The sequence below is a fragment of the Panthera leo genome, chromosome A3, assembly GCF_018350215.1.
Source record: "Panthera leo isolate Ple1 chromosome A3, P.leo_Ple1_pat1.1, whole genome shotgun sequence".
In the NCBI taxonomy this organism is placed as follows: Eukaryota; Metazoa; Chordata; class Mammalia; order Carnivora; family Felidae; genus Panthera; species Panthera leo.
The window spans coordinates 100009563-100026133 of record NC_056681.1 but is presented as its reverse complement, the minus strand read 5'-3'; the positions used below and the strand labels follow the sequence as shown (position 1 = coordinate 100026133).

The following is a 16571-nucleotide window of genomic DNA, read 5'->3' as shown; positions in this document are numbered from 1 at the left end:
CCTTATGGGTGTGAGACCAGGGGTTTGGGCTGAAGTGCTGGAGAGGGGAGGGGTCCCCCATTCAGAACTATTCATTCTTATCTGCCTTTTGGTTCGTCAGTCTTTCGTCCACCCCAGGCACCGCCCCTTCCAGAGATAGTCCTTCCTGGGGTTCCATATGAAGTTGTTACCTTACTGCTATAAATTCCAGAGATTTCCTTTCTGGCACTCCCGGAGAAAATGCCAGCCCCTTCTCATATGGCAACCTGTTGAATCCTTCCAGCAAGGTGGCAAGGAAGGCATGTGGGCTCTCACTTTATAGATGAGGGAATGGGGGATCAGAGAGGTTAAGTGACACACCTAAGGCCACACAGCTAGGTCTTGCCCATGTCAGGACTCTCCCCCACAAAACTCTGTTCTTGGCCTACTTCACAGTCTTCCTGAAGGTCTCCCTGTTCTGCTTTCATATGTCTTAAAGTTACACAACAGCACCAGAGAGAACTGAAGAGAACTGTAGGGTTCAACCTACCCCTCCCCCAACCTACACAGACACCCTTTCTCCAGTGTCTTGGACCAAGGGTCATTGAGCTTCTGCAGAGATTTCCAGAGGGACACCCTGGCTCAAAGAGCAGCTGGCAGGAGGATGGGAGGGGGGTTCTCGGAAGGGTCTCTACATTCCCAAGGGTGATCCGTTAGAGCCTCAGCGGGGTCTTCCCATGTCTCTGTGACCTTCTGACCATGAGTGGTTGGTTCTTTCTCGCTGTGCCCAAGATTCCAAGTTTTCACTCGTGGACAGCATGCTGGGCAGAAGGGTGCATGTCAGGAGCAGAGCAATTTGGAAAAGGGGACAGGAGGCGGGTGACGAGTGCGTGAAAGCAGAGAGTAAAGCAGCACCAGCCTCTACCCCACCCTGGGACCACCCGGGGAACATCGGAGGGCTGACTTCTGCCTTCCTTCCGGGGAAAGCTGGCTCTGAGCTCACCTGTGAGGCTCCCCAGCCAATGATCCCTCCAACCCAGTCCCTGCCAGACTTGTGGACTAATGATGTCAAATGTGAGAGGAGAAACGGCAGCTGAGAGAACACTCTGTTAGAGCAAACAGCTGGCGACAAACGTCTATGTAATTGGAATGCCAGAAAAAATAAATTGCATCCATTTTTATGACTAGAAGGGAATTTGATGGTGGTTTCCCACCTACCCCCCTTTTTTCCCAGCATAGATGGACTCTATGGGCTTTGAAGGCAAATGGTATTTAACTCAGTCACTTGGCCGGTAGGATTTGGAAATAGAACCTCCTCTCACACACCCACTTCCATGTGGGAGGCAGAACAGGGAAGGGTAGGGCCCCTGCACCCCTCTCTGACTGGCTAAGGGACCTTGGTCAAGTTCCTTAGGTCTCTGGACCTCAGCTTCATTATCTGTGTAATGGGACAGCATCAGTACCTCCCTCGTAGGCTTGGCAGAAAGAGTCACGAGTCGATACATCACAAGATCTAAGCACCATGCCCAACACGTAGTCCAGGCTCTAAGAACATCAGGTATTACCGGTGTTCCCAGGACACAATGCACTGGAGACCCAGCAGTCCCTGTGAGAAACTTTCAGGTCTGTGTAAGATGCCCATGCAGGGCACAGGGAAAGTAAGAGTACCACGTTTAGTCATTCAGACAGAAAAAGGGGCTGAGGTGACCTCAGCTCAGAAAGCCCAACCAGAAAGGGCCTCAGAAATCACTTCTGGTGACAACTCGCCTCAGAGAAGTGGACACTGAGGCCCCAGTGCAGATGACTATGTACATGCAATGGGGACGGAGCCAGGGCTGTGCCCCTTGGCAGATACTCTAGGGACACAGGAGGCCAGGCACACCAGCAGTTGGGTCCAGCCAGAGCAGGAGCTCTTAAGACTGGGCCACACGCTCCGGGGCTTGGGTACAGTCCACATAAGGCTCTGGGCTCAGCCAGTCAGTAAAGGGCCCCTCGAAACACCCTTGGCTCCCATGGACCCCCCAACCCAAAACCAACGTACCACCTCCGCTTGTCCCCAGCACCAAAGCTACAGAAGTCTGCACACAAGATGTTCTTCCGAAAAGGAGCAGGTCACCCTGGGACCTGCCATCACCAAGAAAAGCCTCCCCTGCCTAAAAAGCAGCAGGAAAAGAGGGAAGACATGAGTGTGATGGAGCTGCATCAGCTTCAGGGCTTCCTCCGGCCCAGATCACCCAACGCGTTAGGAGCAACCTCCAGTCTTGCAGAGCCAGCCTCCCTCCATCTGGCACAGCCCTGGGGGTCCCTAACCGCTGCCCAGGCTTCTGGGACAGCCCTTAACTCGGTGCATCATGACGTTTTCTCTCTCCCCATCCCCAAATAGCCTGCAAGCAACTTGAGGGCACGGACTTACTGGCCATTTAGCACTACCGTTTAAACTATGCCTTCAGTGTTAGTAGCTGTCGTTATTACTATTATTATTATTACTCAGTAGGTTAAAGGCACTGGTAAGGGGCGTCCTCGATTGTGGGAAATTGGTCCTTTCCTATTCTGCAGGTCTGGCAAGGCCCACCCGGCTCAGGTGTGAAACAGTCTTGCTGCTCTTCTTCCTCCTCCTCCTCCTCCTCCTCCACCTCCCCCTCCCCCTCCTCCTCCAAAGCTCCCAGGAGTTGCTGCTTTAAAAACAGGAGCTGCAGAAACATGGCCCAAAGCCAGGTGCTTAACGTGCATTATCTCCAGCTACAGCCAGAGTCAGAACTGCGTTCTCCAGGGCCCATCCACTCCTCCCCACCATCTCTGGGCTGGGCGGCCTCACCGGCTGACACAGGCCTCACCGCACAACAGGGGCTTCCAAACGAGGCTCTGAAACCTCAGAGTTGTGTCCCATGAGGACCAGAGACAGAAGACCCACCGGTCAAGGGACACTGATCTCCCACCCCTGGTAGGGAAGGGCTGAGGTGAGGCAAAAGGATGCACCTGGGACTTGGGGTGGGGAGCATTGAATTCAGATTCAATCCCATTCTTAACACAGGTCTGGCGGGTGGGCAAGGCAGCTCATTAGCGCTACAAGGGATCTCAGATGACACGGTGTACAATCTCTCAAGGAGGCGTCCTGAGAAAGGGTCGCCCGGCCTCTTGGGGACACATGAACTGTGTGAGGGAGCCATCAAGTGGGACAGCTGGCTAAAGATGCTATCAGTCATACCGGTGAGGGTCACTGCCATCACAGCAGCTGTTTACAGAGGACTTCCTTTGAGCCACTTATATTGGCACGTGTTTTCTAGTTTGTTCCCTTCTTTACTTTTTATCTCTCTCATTAGGATTTAAGCTTGGCTCACCCCCATCCCCAAATCCTCAGTGGCCACAGGGGAGGGGTACAGAGGCTTGATCTGAGCCCCAAATCCATATACTCTGTGTACAGGGACTATGGAGGGTCAAGTCTCAGTGTGGATGGAACTCACCGCACATGCTCAATGAACATTGAGTGAATGAATGAATGAATGAATGAGCGAATGATCAAGTGAATTTCCAGGGATACCGGTCTCCTTCGTTCTGGTTAACAAAAAGGTGGCCTGCCCCAGCCACTCAGGGCCACTGGGCAGGTCACTAGAGACCATCCCTGAGGAAGGACATCTCAGAACTCACCTCACCTGCCTGGTGACAGAGAGGCAGGGAAGCACAGGTCACAGAAATGGGGTGGTGCCGTGAACCCCCTACCTGCCAGGGCAGAATGCTGGGGCTGGAGAAGTCCTCAGATGTCCCGGCAACTCCAGGACCCTATCAGTCTAAGTCCTCTCAGCAGAGCTGACTGGGTAGGCATAGCCCTTGGGAGATAGCAGCCCGGGGACAGTTAGTAGGATGGGATGTGGGTTGCAAGCAGCCCCATGCCCTTCTGAGGTGAGGCAAGACCTCTGTGTGGACACACAGGCTGGAAAGGGCCTGAGAAATCACTGATGATGCTCCCACTGTGCCCATTTATCAGTGAGAGAACTGAGGCTCGAAGAGGTTAAGAAATGGGTCCAAGATGACACAGACACAGCTGTTAGGTGACTGTAAACTCAGGGTTCTTTGTTGCTCTGAACTGCAGTCTGCCACCTCAGTCTCCCAATCTGGACAATGGGAAGTTGGACCAGATGGCCTCTAAGGTGTCTTAGGTTTGAAGTGATTTTAGGGGAAGCCAAAAGCTCATCTCTGCTGGGCATCTTGACCCCACTCCCCTGCTGTCCTCCCCAGCCCAGGATGTGGTCTGCTCCAATCAAGGAACAGGGAAGAGAGGGGGCCTCAGCACTGTCTTGCTGCATGGGGGGACTTTGGGGGGCAGGTGAGGGGATGAGGGGTGGATTTGGAGCAAATGGCGCCTGACCACCCTGCCCATCCACACCTCGGGACCGCCCGAATGCCACGGGAAGTTCACCCAGAGTTTACAAACCTCCTTTGTCACAGAGCCCTGCATGGAGCCATCAATCACGCCCTTAATTTACCCGTGTCACTTTCCAGAGGAAAGCCGCCCTGCCAGCAGCCAGTGGCGCTTCCTCTCTCACCCACTTGATGAGGATTTCATCTAATTGGTCCATGTTAAATCACTCCCAGGAATGCAACGTACAATTACTGTAGCAGTGGCTGGCGGTGAGGACGTGCCTGGCCCTCCTTGGTGGAGGCAGGAGAGTCTAGGGGGGGCCTCCCTGGCTCAGGGCCCAGAGGCCGCTGGGAGAACCCAGAGAGGAGCCTGATGGAAAGGGGGGCTGGAGGAGGAATGTCAGGGACAAGAGGGAGAGGCAGGTCAGGAAGGAAGAAGGAGGCAGCAGGAAGGAGGGAGGATGCCAGCCACCGGGTTCCCCCACCTTCCCCATCCCTGGATGCCCAGGGGAGCCAGGCGTCTCTCACAGCCTCCACCCTCCTCATGGACACAGGCTGGGTCCCACCCTCTGTGTCTCTTCCCCTAGCCTCCCAGGAACAGGCATCCAGAGGGTTGCCACAGCTTTGCCCAGCACTGCCTGGCACTGACCCCCAAATGCAAAGGCTGGAAGCACAGGCCATTCAGGGACCACAGCTGTGCCCACCACCTTTCCTCCTGCACATATTTCTCTAAACACATCAAGCTCTGTACAGGCTGTTCCCTCGGTCTCGGATGCTCTTCCATGTTTCATCTTCCTGGCGAACTCTTGGTTATCCTTCTGGTCCCGGATCAAATACCACTTACACTAAGATGCCCTTTCAAACCACGTTGGGCAGGAGAGGTAACCTGTCCCTCCTCTGCCTGGCCTTCCACTGCCCTCAGCAGAGACCTCCGAGACCACCTTGCCACCCTGTACCATCCATATCTACTGGCAGAAGGGTCACTCTGACCATGCTGTGAGCTTCATGGGGCCTGGGGCCACATGTCTGTCACTTTTATAGCCCCTGCCCAGCACGCTTTGTACGTGGGTGGGGTCGGCAAATCTCTCCACAATGAATAAATGAATTACAAATATCACCCGCCTTAATATACGGCCTCAGGTAATCCACAGGCCAAGTCACACTCCCAAAACGTGCCAAAGGGCTCTCCTGGGCTGTCACCCTGCTCAGAGGATCTCATTCTAATATAAATTTATTAGGGGCCGCGTGAGCAAACCAGCACCAGAATACATAAAACCAGAAAGAGCTTCAGATACATCATCTTCCGCAGTAAGTGAGCGAACCCAGGCCCAGAGGCCCAGGGTGACTGTCCAAGGTACCCACCAGGCCCATGACCAGTAGAGAGTCACCCCCATAATCCCAGGGGCGTGAGAAGCTCTGAAGGTGGAGCAACCCCCAGCAAACCTCTAAGAGGCTGATCTCGCTGGCCCCCTTAGAAGCCTCGGTGAGCGTGGGGTGCCCCGATTTCTCTTCCCACCTCTCCCGTCCCCCTCTGGAGGCTGCTGCCCGAGTGGCTGGCACATACATACCTTACGCTTCTTGGCACGTCCCTCGGCCTGCAGGGTGCGGGTGCAGCGCTGCACACACTCAGAGAAGCTGAGGTTGCTGTGGTCGGCACTGTAGTCAAGGTCAGCCAGCCGCGCCAGGGACAGGATGTAGTTACAGGCAATCCTCAGGATGGCCAGTTTGGACAGCTTCTGCCCATATGAGTAACACGGCACCTGTGGGTTGAGAAGGCATCAGGAGGGGCTGCCGGGGGTCTCTGTGTTGAGCAAGGCCCAGCAGGGCACCCCGGCCAGGCCGGCGTGGGGCCCCTCACAGTGACATCCCACCGCCTGAGAGGGGATGGCTGGGCAACAGAGGTGTCCTGTCTAATCCCCTAACGCAGAGTTTATTTTTGAAGCACCTGCTGTTTTCCACGCATACATCTCAACTCATCCACTCACAAACTCCGGGAAGCATCCACATTCCCACTTTGTAGTGGAAGAAACTGAGGCTCAGCTCATGCCCATGAGGCAATAGGAATGAAGCATATGAGTTCCCACCGTGACAGAGCTCTGTCCCCCACCCTCCCTAAGGAGTCTCTCAGAGAGAACGGACACATTTGTCAGCTCCCACGTTCCATTCATTCACTCACGCAGTGACACTTGTTTTGCTGGGCGCCTGGGGGTCCAACTCTGAACAATAACTTGATTCCTGGCTTCGGAGAACTCACGCTCAAGAGTTACGTTACAATGTCATAATGGAATTAGGTACCCAGGGTCCTGGGTCAAACGCAAGTGCTTAGCTGGGAGGGCACACATATGCATGGTTTTCTTTTTCTTTTCTCTTTTTCTTGATGCCCTCTGGACCCTAAGTGCTGCTGGGCATACAACAGGTACACAATAAATACAGCCCCAACCAGACATACTTGTCAGTGACTCATCGCCAAGTACACACTAACTGCACACGGGTGTGTGCGGCATGAAGCAATGGAGCCTCTACCTTTTTAACATTGTCCTGTGTGAGCAAAATGCAACGCAGACCACAGCTGAGTTCTGCGCGGTGACGTGCAGGCGATACTACAAGGCCCATGTGACCGGTGCTAACCGGTACAGCCGACTGCCCCTCTGATGCACACCGTTCACCTAAATGGCTGAAACGTGCTGACCCAGCAACCAGGGCTCTGGTCTCCTCTGCCCTCTGGCTCTCCAGGATCTATACCCAGCATCCATCCCTACCACCGCCGCTGGTACTGATCAACCCCATGCCATAGACTGGGTCACCCCAGCACATCCATTCAGCAAGTATTTGGTGAGTATCCCCCATCTGCCAGGCACTGTTCTGGGCCAATGGTTCTCAACAGGGGATGATTCCGTCCCTCGGGGGACTGTTCGCAATGTCTGCAAGACATGCCTAACTGTCCATCTTGGGGAGCAATGGAGGGGAGGTGCAACTGGCTCCCACTGGGGAGAGGCCAGGGTTGCTGCTAAACAGCCTGCAGTGCACAGGGGCCTAAAAGGCCCCCACCACACAGAATTGCCTGGCCCAAACTGTCACTGGTGCAGAGATGGAGAAAGCATGAAGAAGACAGTCACTCAGATGGGGACTCTAAATGCATCATCTATTTTGATCTCACTTGAAACCTCACCTTGCCCAGGAGCTCTCTCTGACCTTCCCCACCCAACCCTAAACCAGGGGGCAAGGGGCAGAGTGCAGGAGGGGGCACTTGCCCTTAACAGTGCTCTAGTAGCCCCCCAACTGTCCTTAATTCACAATCATCGCAACTAATTTAATGGCCCGTCTTCCTGTGAGCCATTGGAGGAAGGCCCATGTCTGCAGGACCTAGCACAGGCGTCGGCCATAAACAGGCCCTCAAGGGCATTTGTTGAATGAGGGAATGAATGAATAAATAAATGACTGATCTACCTCCATGTTCCCCAGGTGTCTCCAGAATGTTTAGAAATGGGTTCAAAACCCTTCCCTCTCTCTCGGAGGATGAAGATTAGCTATTGAGGGTAGAGCTGAAGCACACGTACCTTTTGGTAATCTGGGTTCAACTCCTGACTCTAGCTCTCACCAGGGTGAGTGACATCAACTTTCCAAGCCTGGGTTTCCTCTTCAGATGCTCCCGGGACTGCCCTTGCAGCACGGTAGGGTTAAGTGAGATGATGGGTACATTCCACAGAGTAAGGCCTGATACAAGTCGGTGAGTTATTACTGCAGAACGTCTCCAAAGAGGGGCCCCAGAGCAGGTGAGGAGCAAGAGGCCGGAAGCCAGGACACAATGCCGGCTCATCGCCCCGCTCCCCCACTACTTGGGGTCCTGAAAGGGCACCCACGTCAGAGGCAAGGTTTGCTGTCTCCTTTTGAAATCCTCCAGCAGCCAAGGAGTTGCCCCTCACCAAGCTGGGAAACTGAAGGAGGACCCGCCTGGTGACAGACAGCATGCCAACTCTTGTGCGCTCCCCCTTCCCACCTCCCATGCCCAGCCCTGGCTGCGGCTCCAAACCCATCCAAGAAAAGCCAAGAAAAAGGCCAGCAGAACAATGCACTTTGCCTGTTCCCAGCCAGAGTCCAGAGAATCCTGCTTTATCAGCCTGAACAAATAAACAAGGTCTGTGGGACAGAAAGGATCCTGGGAGGCAGGGAGGGGGGATCTCAAAAGCCAGCCCAGCACCTCTGGCTCCTCTGCACCCCAGGAGGGAGTGCCTATCTGGCAGAGGCCCTCGGGCACTGAGCGCAGCTCTGTGACACAGGTCCCTGCTGCTGTTTTCACCCAGGAGCCACGCGGGGAGTTACCCAGCTCACTGAGCTCTTGGCCCCTGAACAGAGGGGCTTTCCTGCCAGTGGGGAGTAGGGATCTCAGGAAGGAGCCGCATGTGGGGATCCAGGGTCACTGCAGGATTACAGAGCAACAGATGAGGTCAAGGCCAACCTAGGGGCTCCTGTGCCAGGCTTGGGGCCAGTTTTGTCACTCTGTCCCATTGCTTCTTTCAAAATCCACATCTGACAAGGAAACTATCCATCAAGCTCTAGTTGTATATCTGGTACTATGGGAGCAATTCACAGGTCGTTTGTCCCCCCTTTAAAACCCTCCCCCAAATAAAGACGGTTATCCCATCTGCACGTGAAGAAACAGAAAAGTGACGTATTGGACCACAGTTCACTCAGCTAAGAGCTTAAGCTAAGCCAGGAGCTTATCTATCTAGTACCTAAGGAAGGTACATGGCCACTGAGCTCCCCAGGATCCCTCCACCACAGGTGGCTATATATGGGACACCAAGGGCACCTTTTGGACAGCTCACTCCTCCTCCTCCTCCCCTCCCCTGGAGGGAGGTGTTCCTCAGCCCACTGGTTAATTCCAGACCCTCCTGGAATTTTTAAGCCCCAGAGCCCCGTTCAGAAGCACCCTGGCCTGGCCTGGCTCCTACAAAGTAAGAGTCTAGCAGCAGGTCCTAGTTCTGGAAGGTCGAGGTAGGGTGGAAAGAGCTGGTCTGAATCACAGACACTTATCAGTAGTGTGACTCTGGACAAGTGCCTTCACCTCTCTGAGCCTCAGTTCCCTCACCCAGAGAGTGGGGATGACAATGCCTGGGGACTCCACATGATTGTGGGGACGGGGCCACCTCTTGCTGTTTACTGTGATCTACTAAAGGTATTTTTGATACAGTGCCTATATTTATCTTTAAACTTTATTTATCTATAGTTTTAATACAATGCCTATATTTATGTTTAAAAAGTGAGGTAGAAATGATCACTTCCACTTTACAGAGAAGCATTTGATGCCTCAGCTGGGCTCCTTCCAATGAGCTGGAAGCAACTGCTTGAGGATTTGGATGAGCCTTTATAGCCAAAGGTCAGGGCACCGGCAGCCTGCCCTTCTGAGCTGGGGATGGAGAGTTCTGGACTGATAATCCCATGGGACCTTAGCCTTTGCGCATTACCAGCGACCCCACCACCTGCAGGGGAACCCCTCAGCAGCTGTCTGCGACCCTGGTCAGAGGACACAGGGCACAGGAGACAGCAAGGTCACTTGGCTTCAATTCCTGACAGATTGCCCAACTTCCAGCAAAGTAAGGAACCTGCCCCGTGCTCACCCCATCAAGATTTTCAAGCTTCAGAGGACCAGGGTGGGGATTTTCACAAGGTCCCTTATGACCCCGCAAACATTCCATCCCACCTACCTCAAGCCAGACTCTCTCCTGGCTCTGGAAAGCAGGAGACGGTGGGAAGGGCACTGGCCTGGGAGCCTGAGGACCTGGCTCTATTCCTAGCCATCCAATGTGACCTTAGGTAGTTCCATAACCGTAAAGGACCTCAGTTTCCTCACCAACAAAATGATCATCAGAATACCCACTACCTCACAGTGGGAGCTCAGCAGGCAAATATAGGAAGTTGCTACAGAGAAACAAAGTCCAGAACCTACCAGCCCATGCGGGAAAGTCCTCAAAGCCCTCCCCCTCTTCGGACCCAGCCCAGGATGCCCTCCTGGTAGCCCATCGGGACTCCCGGACCCACCGAGCTCCAATATCACCATGTCATGGCACACAGCTGAGCCCCTGACTTCATTTGAAACTATTCTCTAATCGCTCAGTGGGTGCTGGCTGCCTGGGGTGAAGCCACTTGGTGCAGGGCCGTGCGAGGTCCTTGTCAAGTTCTACCGAAATAGGTTCTCGAAAATCCCCTTTCCACACAGCCGTGAGGCTGGACCCTGAGAACCTGGCTCTTAGTAGTTAAGAGCCATGACCCCAGGGCAAGACAAACCCGGGTACAAGTCCTGGTCACTTGCTTAACCTCTCTGTAAGTGTTCTCATCTGTAAAATGGGAAGGTGACAGCAGAGATGTGCGACAGGCTCAGGTAAGGCACTTCACCCAGTGCAATGAGGCTCAATAAACAGCCACTCTGGTGACTGTGGTCATGAGGGGGCAGAGTAAAGCCCTCTGTCACCCCTCAACCATGTGGATGGAGTCCCCAAAGCTGGCCTGCCCCCCATTCCCTGAGGAGGAACGCACTGGCTGCTGTGGGGTCACAGCCCCCGGCATCCTATGGGGTAGGGGCTAAGGGAGGTATAGGGCTGGGGGCACCATCCCAATGCCCCCTCATGGTCCACCCTGAGTTCACTCGGTGAGGATCCCCTGGGAGACAGCAGGGTAGGGGCCCCAGGCCCAACTTGCTTGGCCCCCCGCTCATGAAGAGGTACCTCAGCAGGCCCTGAGGGCTCCTCGCCACCACCCCAGGCCTTGGCCCTGTCCGGTTACTGTTCCTCCATCGAGGCTGAGGGGCTTTTGAGGGGAGAGAGGAAATCTGCACTCACACCAGATGTCCCAGTGTTCTGCCAGGAGGCTGAGTCCAGAACTCGGGCCTCTCCCCTCACTCACCCAGCAAGGCCAGGCTTTCCTTCTGACCCCCTCCCACCTGGCCCTGAGCAGCCCTGCACACGGGCCAGGCCCAGCTGTGCACACATGGCCTTCACATGAGGCGGCAGGGAGGGCCCTATGCAGCTGGGCTGGTGGCATGTGCTGTGGCCTGACCATCTGCCCCGCACACCCCCCCCCCACCAAGACCAGAGGGCCTCTCCCCACCTGCACTTCCTTGGCCAAGCAGCTGCCCCCACTTCCCCTTCTGGTTAAGAGCAGAGTGTGTTGGACCAAACAGGAGGCTTCCTGGTGCTGAGGGTGGACAGCTCCGGGGCATTCAAAAGCCTGAGAAGCAGAGCTCTTAAAAGCCTGGGCACTGGAGTGACTCACTGACTCTGATCTGAATCCCGGCCCTACAGTGACAGTGGAACACAGCTACACAGGCTGTGCCTACACCATGCCAAGAAGGCACCAACACACACAAATCTAAAGACTGTTCGCCAAGGAGATGTGCAAAACCCGCAAGGCCCCACGTGGTGGCAAAAGGCTGCCACCTCGGCCAACTCACATAAGCTCTCTGAACCTCAGTTTCACTATCTGTGAAAAGGGGAGAGGATAATATACCTATTTCATTAAACGAACTAACACACATAATATGCTTAGCCTGGTGCTCTACCCAAAGCAAACATCTGATAAATGGTAGCTTCTATCATTGTTATTAAAATGATTATAGGGGTATCCGGGTGGCTCAGTGGGTTAAGTGTCTGACTTCGGCTCAGGTCATGATCCTGTGGTTCGTGAGTTTGAGCCCTGCATCAGGCTCTATGTTGACAGCTCAGAGCCTGGAGCCTGCTCTGTCTCAGTCTCTCTCTCTCTCTCTCTCAAAAATGAATAAACATTAAAAATTTTAAATAAAATAAAATGATTATAGAATATTTATTTCCACTTATTTCTCAAGGCTTTGCTTGGCACTGAGGACACTATAAATGCTCAAGGATTGTTCATTCCTCCTACAGCCCCATTCCTTTCTTCATTTGCTCTTTGCAAAGAAGCTACGGGGAGGTGTTGGGGGGAGCCTTATCACCATTTTCCAGCTCTAGCGACTAAAGCCCAGGGAGGGGAAGTGACTTTCCATGATCCCACAGAAAGCATGCAGCAGAGGCATGATTCAAACCCAGAGGAGGCCTCTGAACTCCTCATCCAGTGCTCTTTTAGCCATACCAGGAAGCTGCTCAGGGAAACAAGACCCCAGATTACAGCCACAGTCCCAGAACTGATCTCGGTGCTATGATGGCCAAGCCCTCCTTTCAGGCAAAACCATCCTCCTTCCTTTCCCTCCTTTGCCAAGGGCCCATTTCAAACAGTCAAACCAGAGCGACAGCTTGTGTGGACTGGAGTATCTGGATTGGGATGTGGATGTGTGCACCTTTTACAGGTGGGGGACTGAGGAGGAAGGAGCTCCTTCGGGACACAGGACTTTCTCCATCTGATGGATGCCATGGTGGGTGTGGCCTCAGCCCCTGGCTCTGAGACCACGAGTGCCCTTGCCATGTTTCCTTTCCTCCCAGACAATAGGCAGATGCCCCCTATGGCCCAGCAGCATTCTGGGGAAGGGACAGAACGGTCTGAGCAAGGAGAGAACGAACAGGAGCAGGCACCTCTGTGACCATGTATTTGTGTGTGCTCTTAGGCATGTGTAATGATCATGACATAGCCATAGGTATGTCCCGGAATCTGTCCTTTTTATGTAGAACTTCTCCACCAGAAGGGTAGAAGCAAGAAGGGACCAGGACTTAAATAGTCTCATCTCTGACTCAGCCACGTGTTAACCAGCTTCCGATTGTTAATAAACATGACACTGGTACAAAGATGACACGGTGGAAAGCATTTGGCCAGGCAGTCGTTCCAGAAACTGCTGTCATCTGCCTTTACCCACTAGGTGATCTTGGACAAGTCTCCTTCCTTCCTTCCCCAGGCCTCAGTTTTCCATTCCATTGAATGGGCTAATTCAACCTGCCGGGATGTTAAGATCAAACAAGATGGAATATTATTGAAAGAAGTTAAAGCCACTGGGTGAATGAGATGTAGTTGAGTACACAGAGACCGTGAATACTTTCTCAGAAATGAACGAGGCAAAAGGGGCCTTGAACTGGCAGCCAAAGGGACCTAGGTGACAGCCCTGCCCTGCTACTCACCGGCTGTGATGCTCTAGGCACGTGGCCTCCCCAGTCTGGGAGGTTTCCCCAGTTGCAAGGGGAGCAAGTGGACAGGCATCTTTCTGCCGTTCTGTCATCCTTCCATCCTTGGGGTGGGTTGTAGGACACTCTACAGGCTGCCACCCTCCCCAGGCATTCAGACACAGAGCTGCTGTCCAAGAATAAGCCTGAATGTTCCACTGGGCCCACTGCCCAGGGTCCCAACCCGTGTGGCTGGCCACCTCACTGACCAAGCATCTTACCCAAGCCCAAGCAAGACACTTTGGCTCAAGTTGTAGAGCCTCTTTTCTCCCAGGAGCTCAATTCCCTTCCAGTGGATGGACACATGTCCCTGTCTACTCCGCCCGCAGGAGGAAGAAGAGAGTGGGATCCAGAAAGAAGATCATGTTTTCTAAGACACTTTGTTGTTGGCTAAAGAGAGAGGCTGAGTTACTTTCTTGGAGTCACACAAGAAATCAGCTATAGAGTAAGCAAAAAACCTGAACATCTAAACCAGTCCCATCCACCCCTAATCCATCCCCATGCCCTGTGGGGCTGGGGGCAAGGGGCACTTACTACCCTCTTCTAAGATCTCCCTTCTTTCTAAGAAAATGAGAAGTCTAGAACCCCAGGGCAGTCCCAGTCTTGTTTAAAGTGTAATTGCAAAACTGCCCCTCTCCTCTAAGGGTAATTCTCTAGCAAATGTTCTTCGTCACTCATCCCCCCAGAGGACGCTGGTAAGGGCAGTGCCCACCAGCCCCAAACTGAGAAGCCCCTGACCCGCCTCAGAACTAGGCTCTGAAGATCCCCTAACCATCCGGTCCCCTCAGTAGACCTACCTGCTTCACCGTGGGGTGAAAGGGAGCAGCGGAGGGCGTCCCCTAGGAAGGCTCTCACCAGCCAATTCCTGAGGCTGCCCCCTGGGGAGGGGACGCAGACTTGTAACCCAGATCCTTAAGGATACCAGGGAAAAGGGTGCAGAACCCCAAGCAGCCAGAGTGTAGGGGTATCTCTTTTGGGACGTAGGGGCTGAAGAGGAGCTAGCAAAACTAGGTCCACCCCTCCGCAGCATCTGGGCCTTCCAAGACCCAGACCACACTAAATGCCCGAAGGGAAAGGGTCTTCCCCACTCTTCCTCGCTGGAGACAGATTCCCACATTCCCTCTCTCCACTCCCCACCGCGCCCAAGGGACCCGGGGAGACAAATAACTCGCTGCCATAAAAGTGAACTATGAGGGCTGAAGTCAGACGCGCAGACAGGGTCACCCTGGGGGGCTGGGGGAAGAACCGGGGCGTGCCTGGCCAGAGATCTCGAACCTTTGCCCTCACTTTGCAAGCGAAGATCCGTACCAACGCTGTGACAAAGGTTACTGACCTAGAAGGGCTCAAATGTGTCTGGGCCCTGGGGCCGACCGGGCGGGAACAATATGCGCCTCACACACACCTTCATCCGCCCGAAAATCCCCCCGCCACTCACCCACCCACTCCCGCAACCATCCCTCGGGCGCAGTGAGGGTGTGCGGCTGGGAGCTGGTACCTGCTTCCTGAGCGCCTCGAAGGCTGCGCTGATCGTGTGCACCCGCGTCCGCTCCCTGGCGTTCGCTAGGAGCCTCCGGGTCTGCTGCAGGGCTTTGATCTCCGAAGCGGCGGTGGTCGCTTCGCCCGGCCGTTTCCTAGGCGACGCGGAGGAATCCGGGTGGTTATTGTAAATTACGTGTGAAATTGACGAGTAAGAACTTTCTCCGGGGCGCGTGGGGGGCGCCGGGCGCACTGAAGACTCCGGGGGCGCAGGGGGCGCCGACGGCGTGGGGCGTGCAGGCGGTGCGCACAGCAAGATGCGGGGACGCAGGCCGGGTTCCCGGAAAGGCTGCGCCTCGGGACCCCCAGGTACTTGGCCCTGGGACGCTGGAACCGGCGGCGGCGGCGGCGGCGGCGTGGGGAGTCCCGGCCCCACTGCGCCCAAGGCGAAGCCGCGTTTCCGCGCGTCCGAGACCTCCGGCGCTCGGGCGCTCCGGCGCTCCCCGGCTGGGTCCGCACCCCCACCTGAAGGAACCGCCGGCGCCGCCGGGGCTGGCACCGGGGCCGCGACCGGCTGCAGCCTCTGGGTCCTGTCGCGCAGCCCGTTGGTGGCGGTGGCGCCGTGCTCGGGCGCTTCCAAGTCCAATCGGAAAGTTTTATAGCCGTTCGCGCGCCGCGCCGGCTCCTTGCCTTTCCGCTTGAGCTTCTTGAGGCCGTTCAGCTCCTTCACGCACACGGTCTTCCACGGCCCGTCCTCGAGAACCGGGATGTGCTTCATGGCGCGGGCAGCGCGAGAGGCAGGGGCGTGGGGCTGCCCGGGCCGCGCGCCCGCCGCGCTAGCTCTGCACGCTGCGCGCCGGCTCTGCCCGGGCCGCCGCCGCGCTCAGCGCCTGGGAGTCTCGGGCTCTCCCCCTTCTCGCGCCCGCCCTCCTCCCTCCCTCTCTCCCCCTCGCCCGGGGCAGCTGCGCCGCCGGCTCCGCGAAGCCGCCGGGCTGTCCGTTCCCGGAGCGCTCAGAGTGTCATCTGAAGTCGCTGCCGCCTTGCCAGCATTTCTGGAGAACGCCCGCTGCGCTCCATCTGTGTTTGTTTAGCCTCAGTTTACACAGAAGCCCAGTTCGCGAGATCAGTCAGCGCCGCCGCCCGGAGAGGAGGCAGCTCCCGCCGCCGCCGCCTCCCCAGCCCCGGCCGCCCGAGCCACGAGCGCCTTTAAAGAAACAGGAAGCATTTTTCAAAACAGCTGGGCTGCCGGCCGCCTCCTTTGTCCGCGTCCTCTCTACCTCCCCCCACCCCCATCCCTTCTGTCCAGAACCTGCCTCCTCAGGCTCCCCCTCCCCGCCCCCTCCTCAAGTCCCGGGCGCTTCTCTTTCCCCAGAGGACGGTCCGCTCCCAGCAGAACTGCCCGGAGCACGTGGCTTCTGGGCCCTTGGGCCCGTCCCCAAATCTGAGCTGGGCCTTCTCTACCCGGGCTAGCTGACCTCTGGGTGATGCACCAGCGACCTTCTGCACCCAGCAGCTCTCCGTCCCAACTCACCATTGGAGAAAAAAAAAAAGGAAAAAAAAGCAGAAACGGATCGGCAACTTCTGCGAGGGACGTTGTGGGGGGAGGGGGAGCACCAAGGTGGGGGAAGGAAAAGGTCCTGAGCAGTTGAGACCCTCACTCCCACA

At 55.6% G+C, this 16571-nt stretch overlaps 1 protein-coding gene across 1 annotated transcript in view; it reads right to left on the bottom strand.

Moving 5' to 3' along the window:
* Window positions 1-16085, bottom strand: part of ATOH8 (atonal bHLH transcription factor 8) — a 32322-nt gene extending 16237 nt beyond the window's left edge. The window contains exons 1-2 of the mRNA XM_042932899.1: window positions 14926-16085; window positions 5883-6074 (exon numbers count right to left, since the gene is read on the bottom strand). Of these exons, the coding sequence (XP_042788833.1) occupies window positions 5883-6074; window positions 14926-15684 (951 nt within the window). The 5' untranslated portion in view covers window positions 15685-16085. The remainder of the gene's footprint in view (window positions 1-5882; window positions 6075-14925) is intronic.
* Between the last annotated feature and the right edge of the window lie 486 nt (window positions 16086-16571).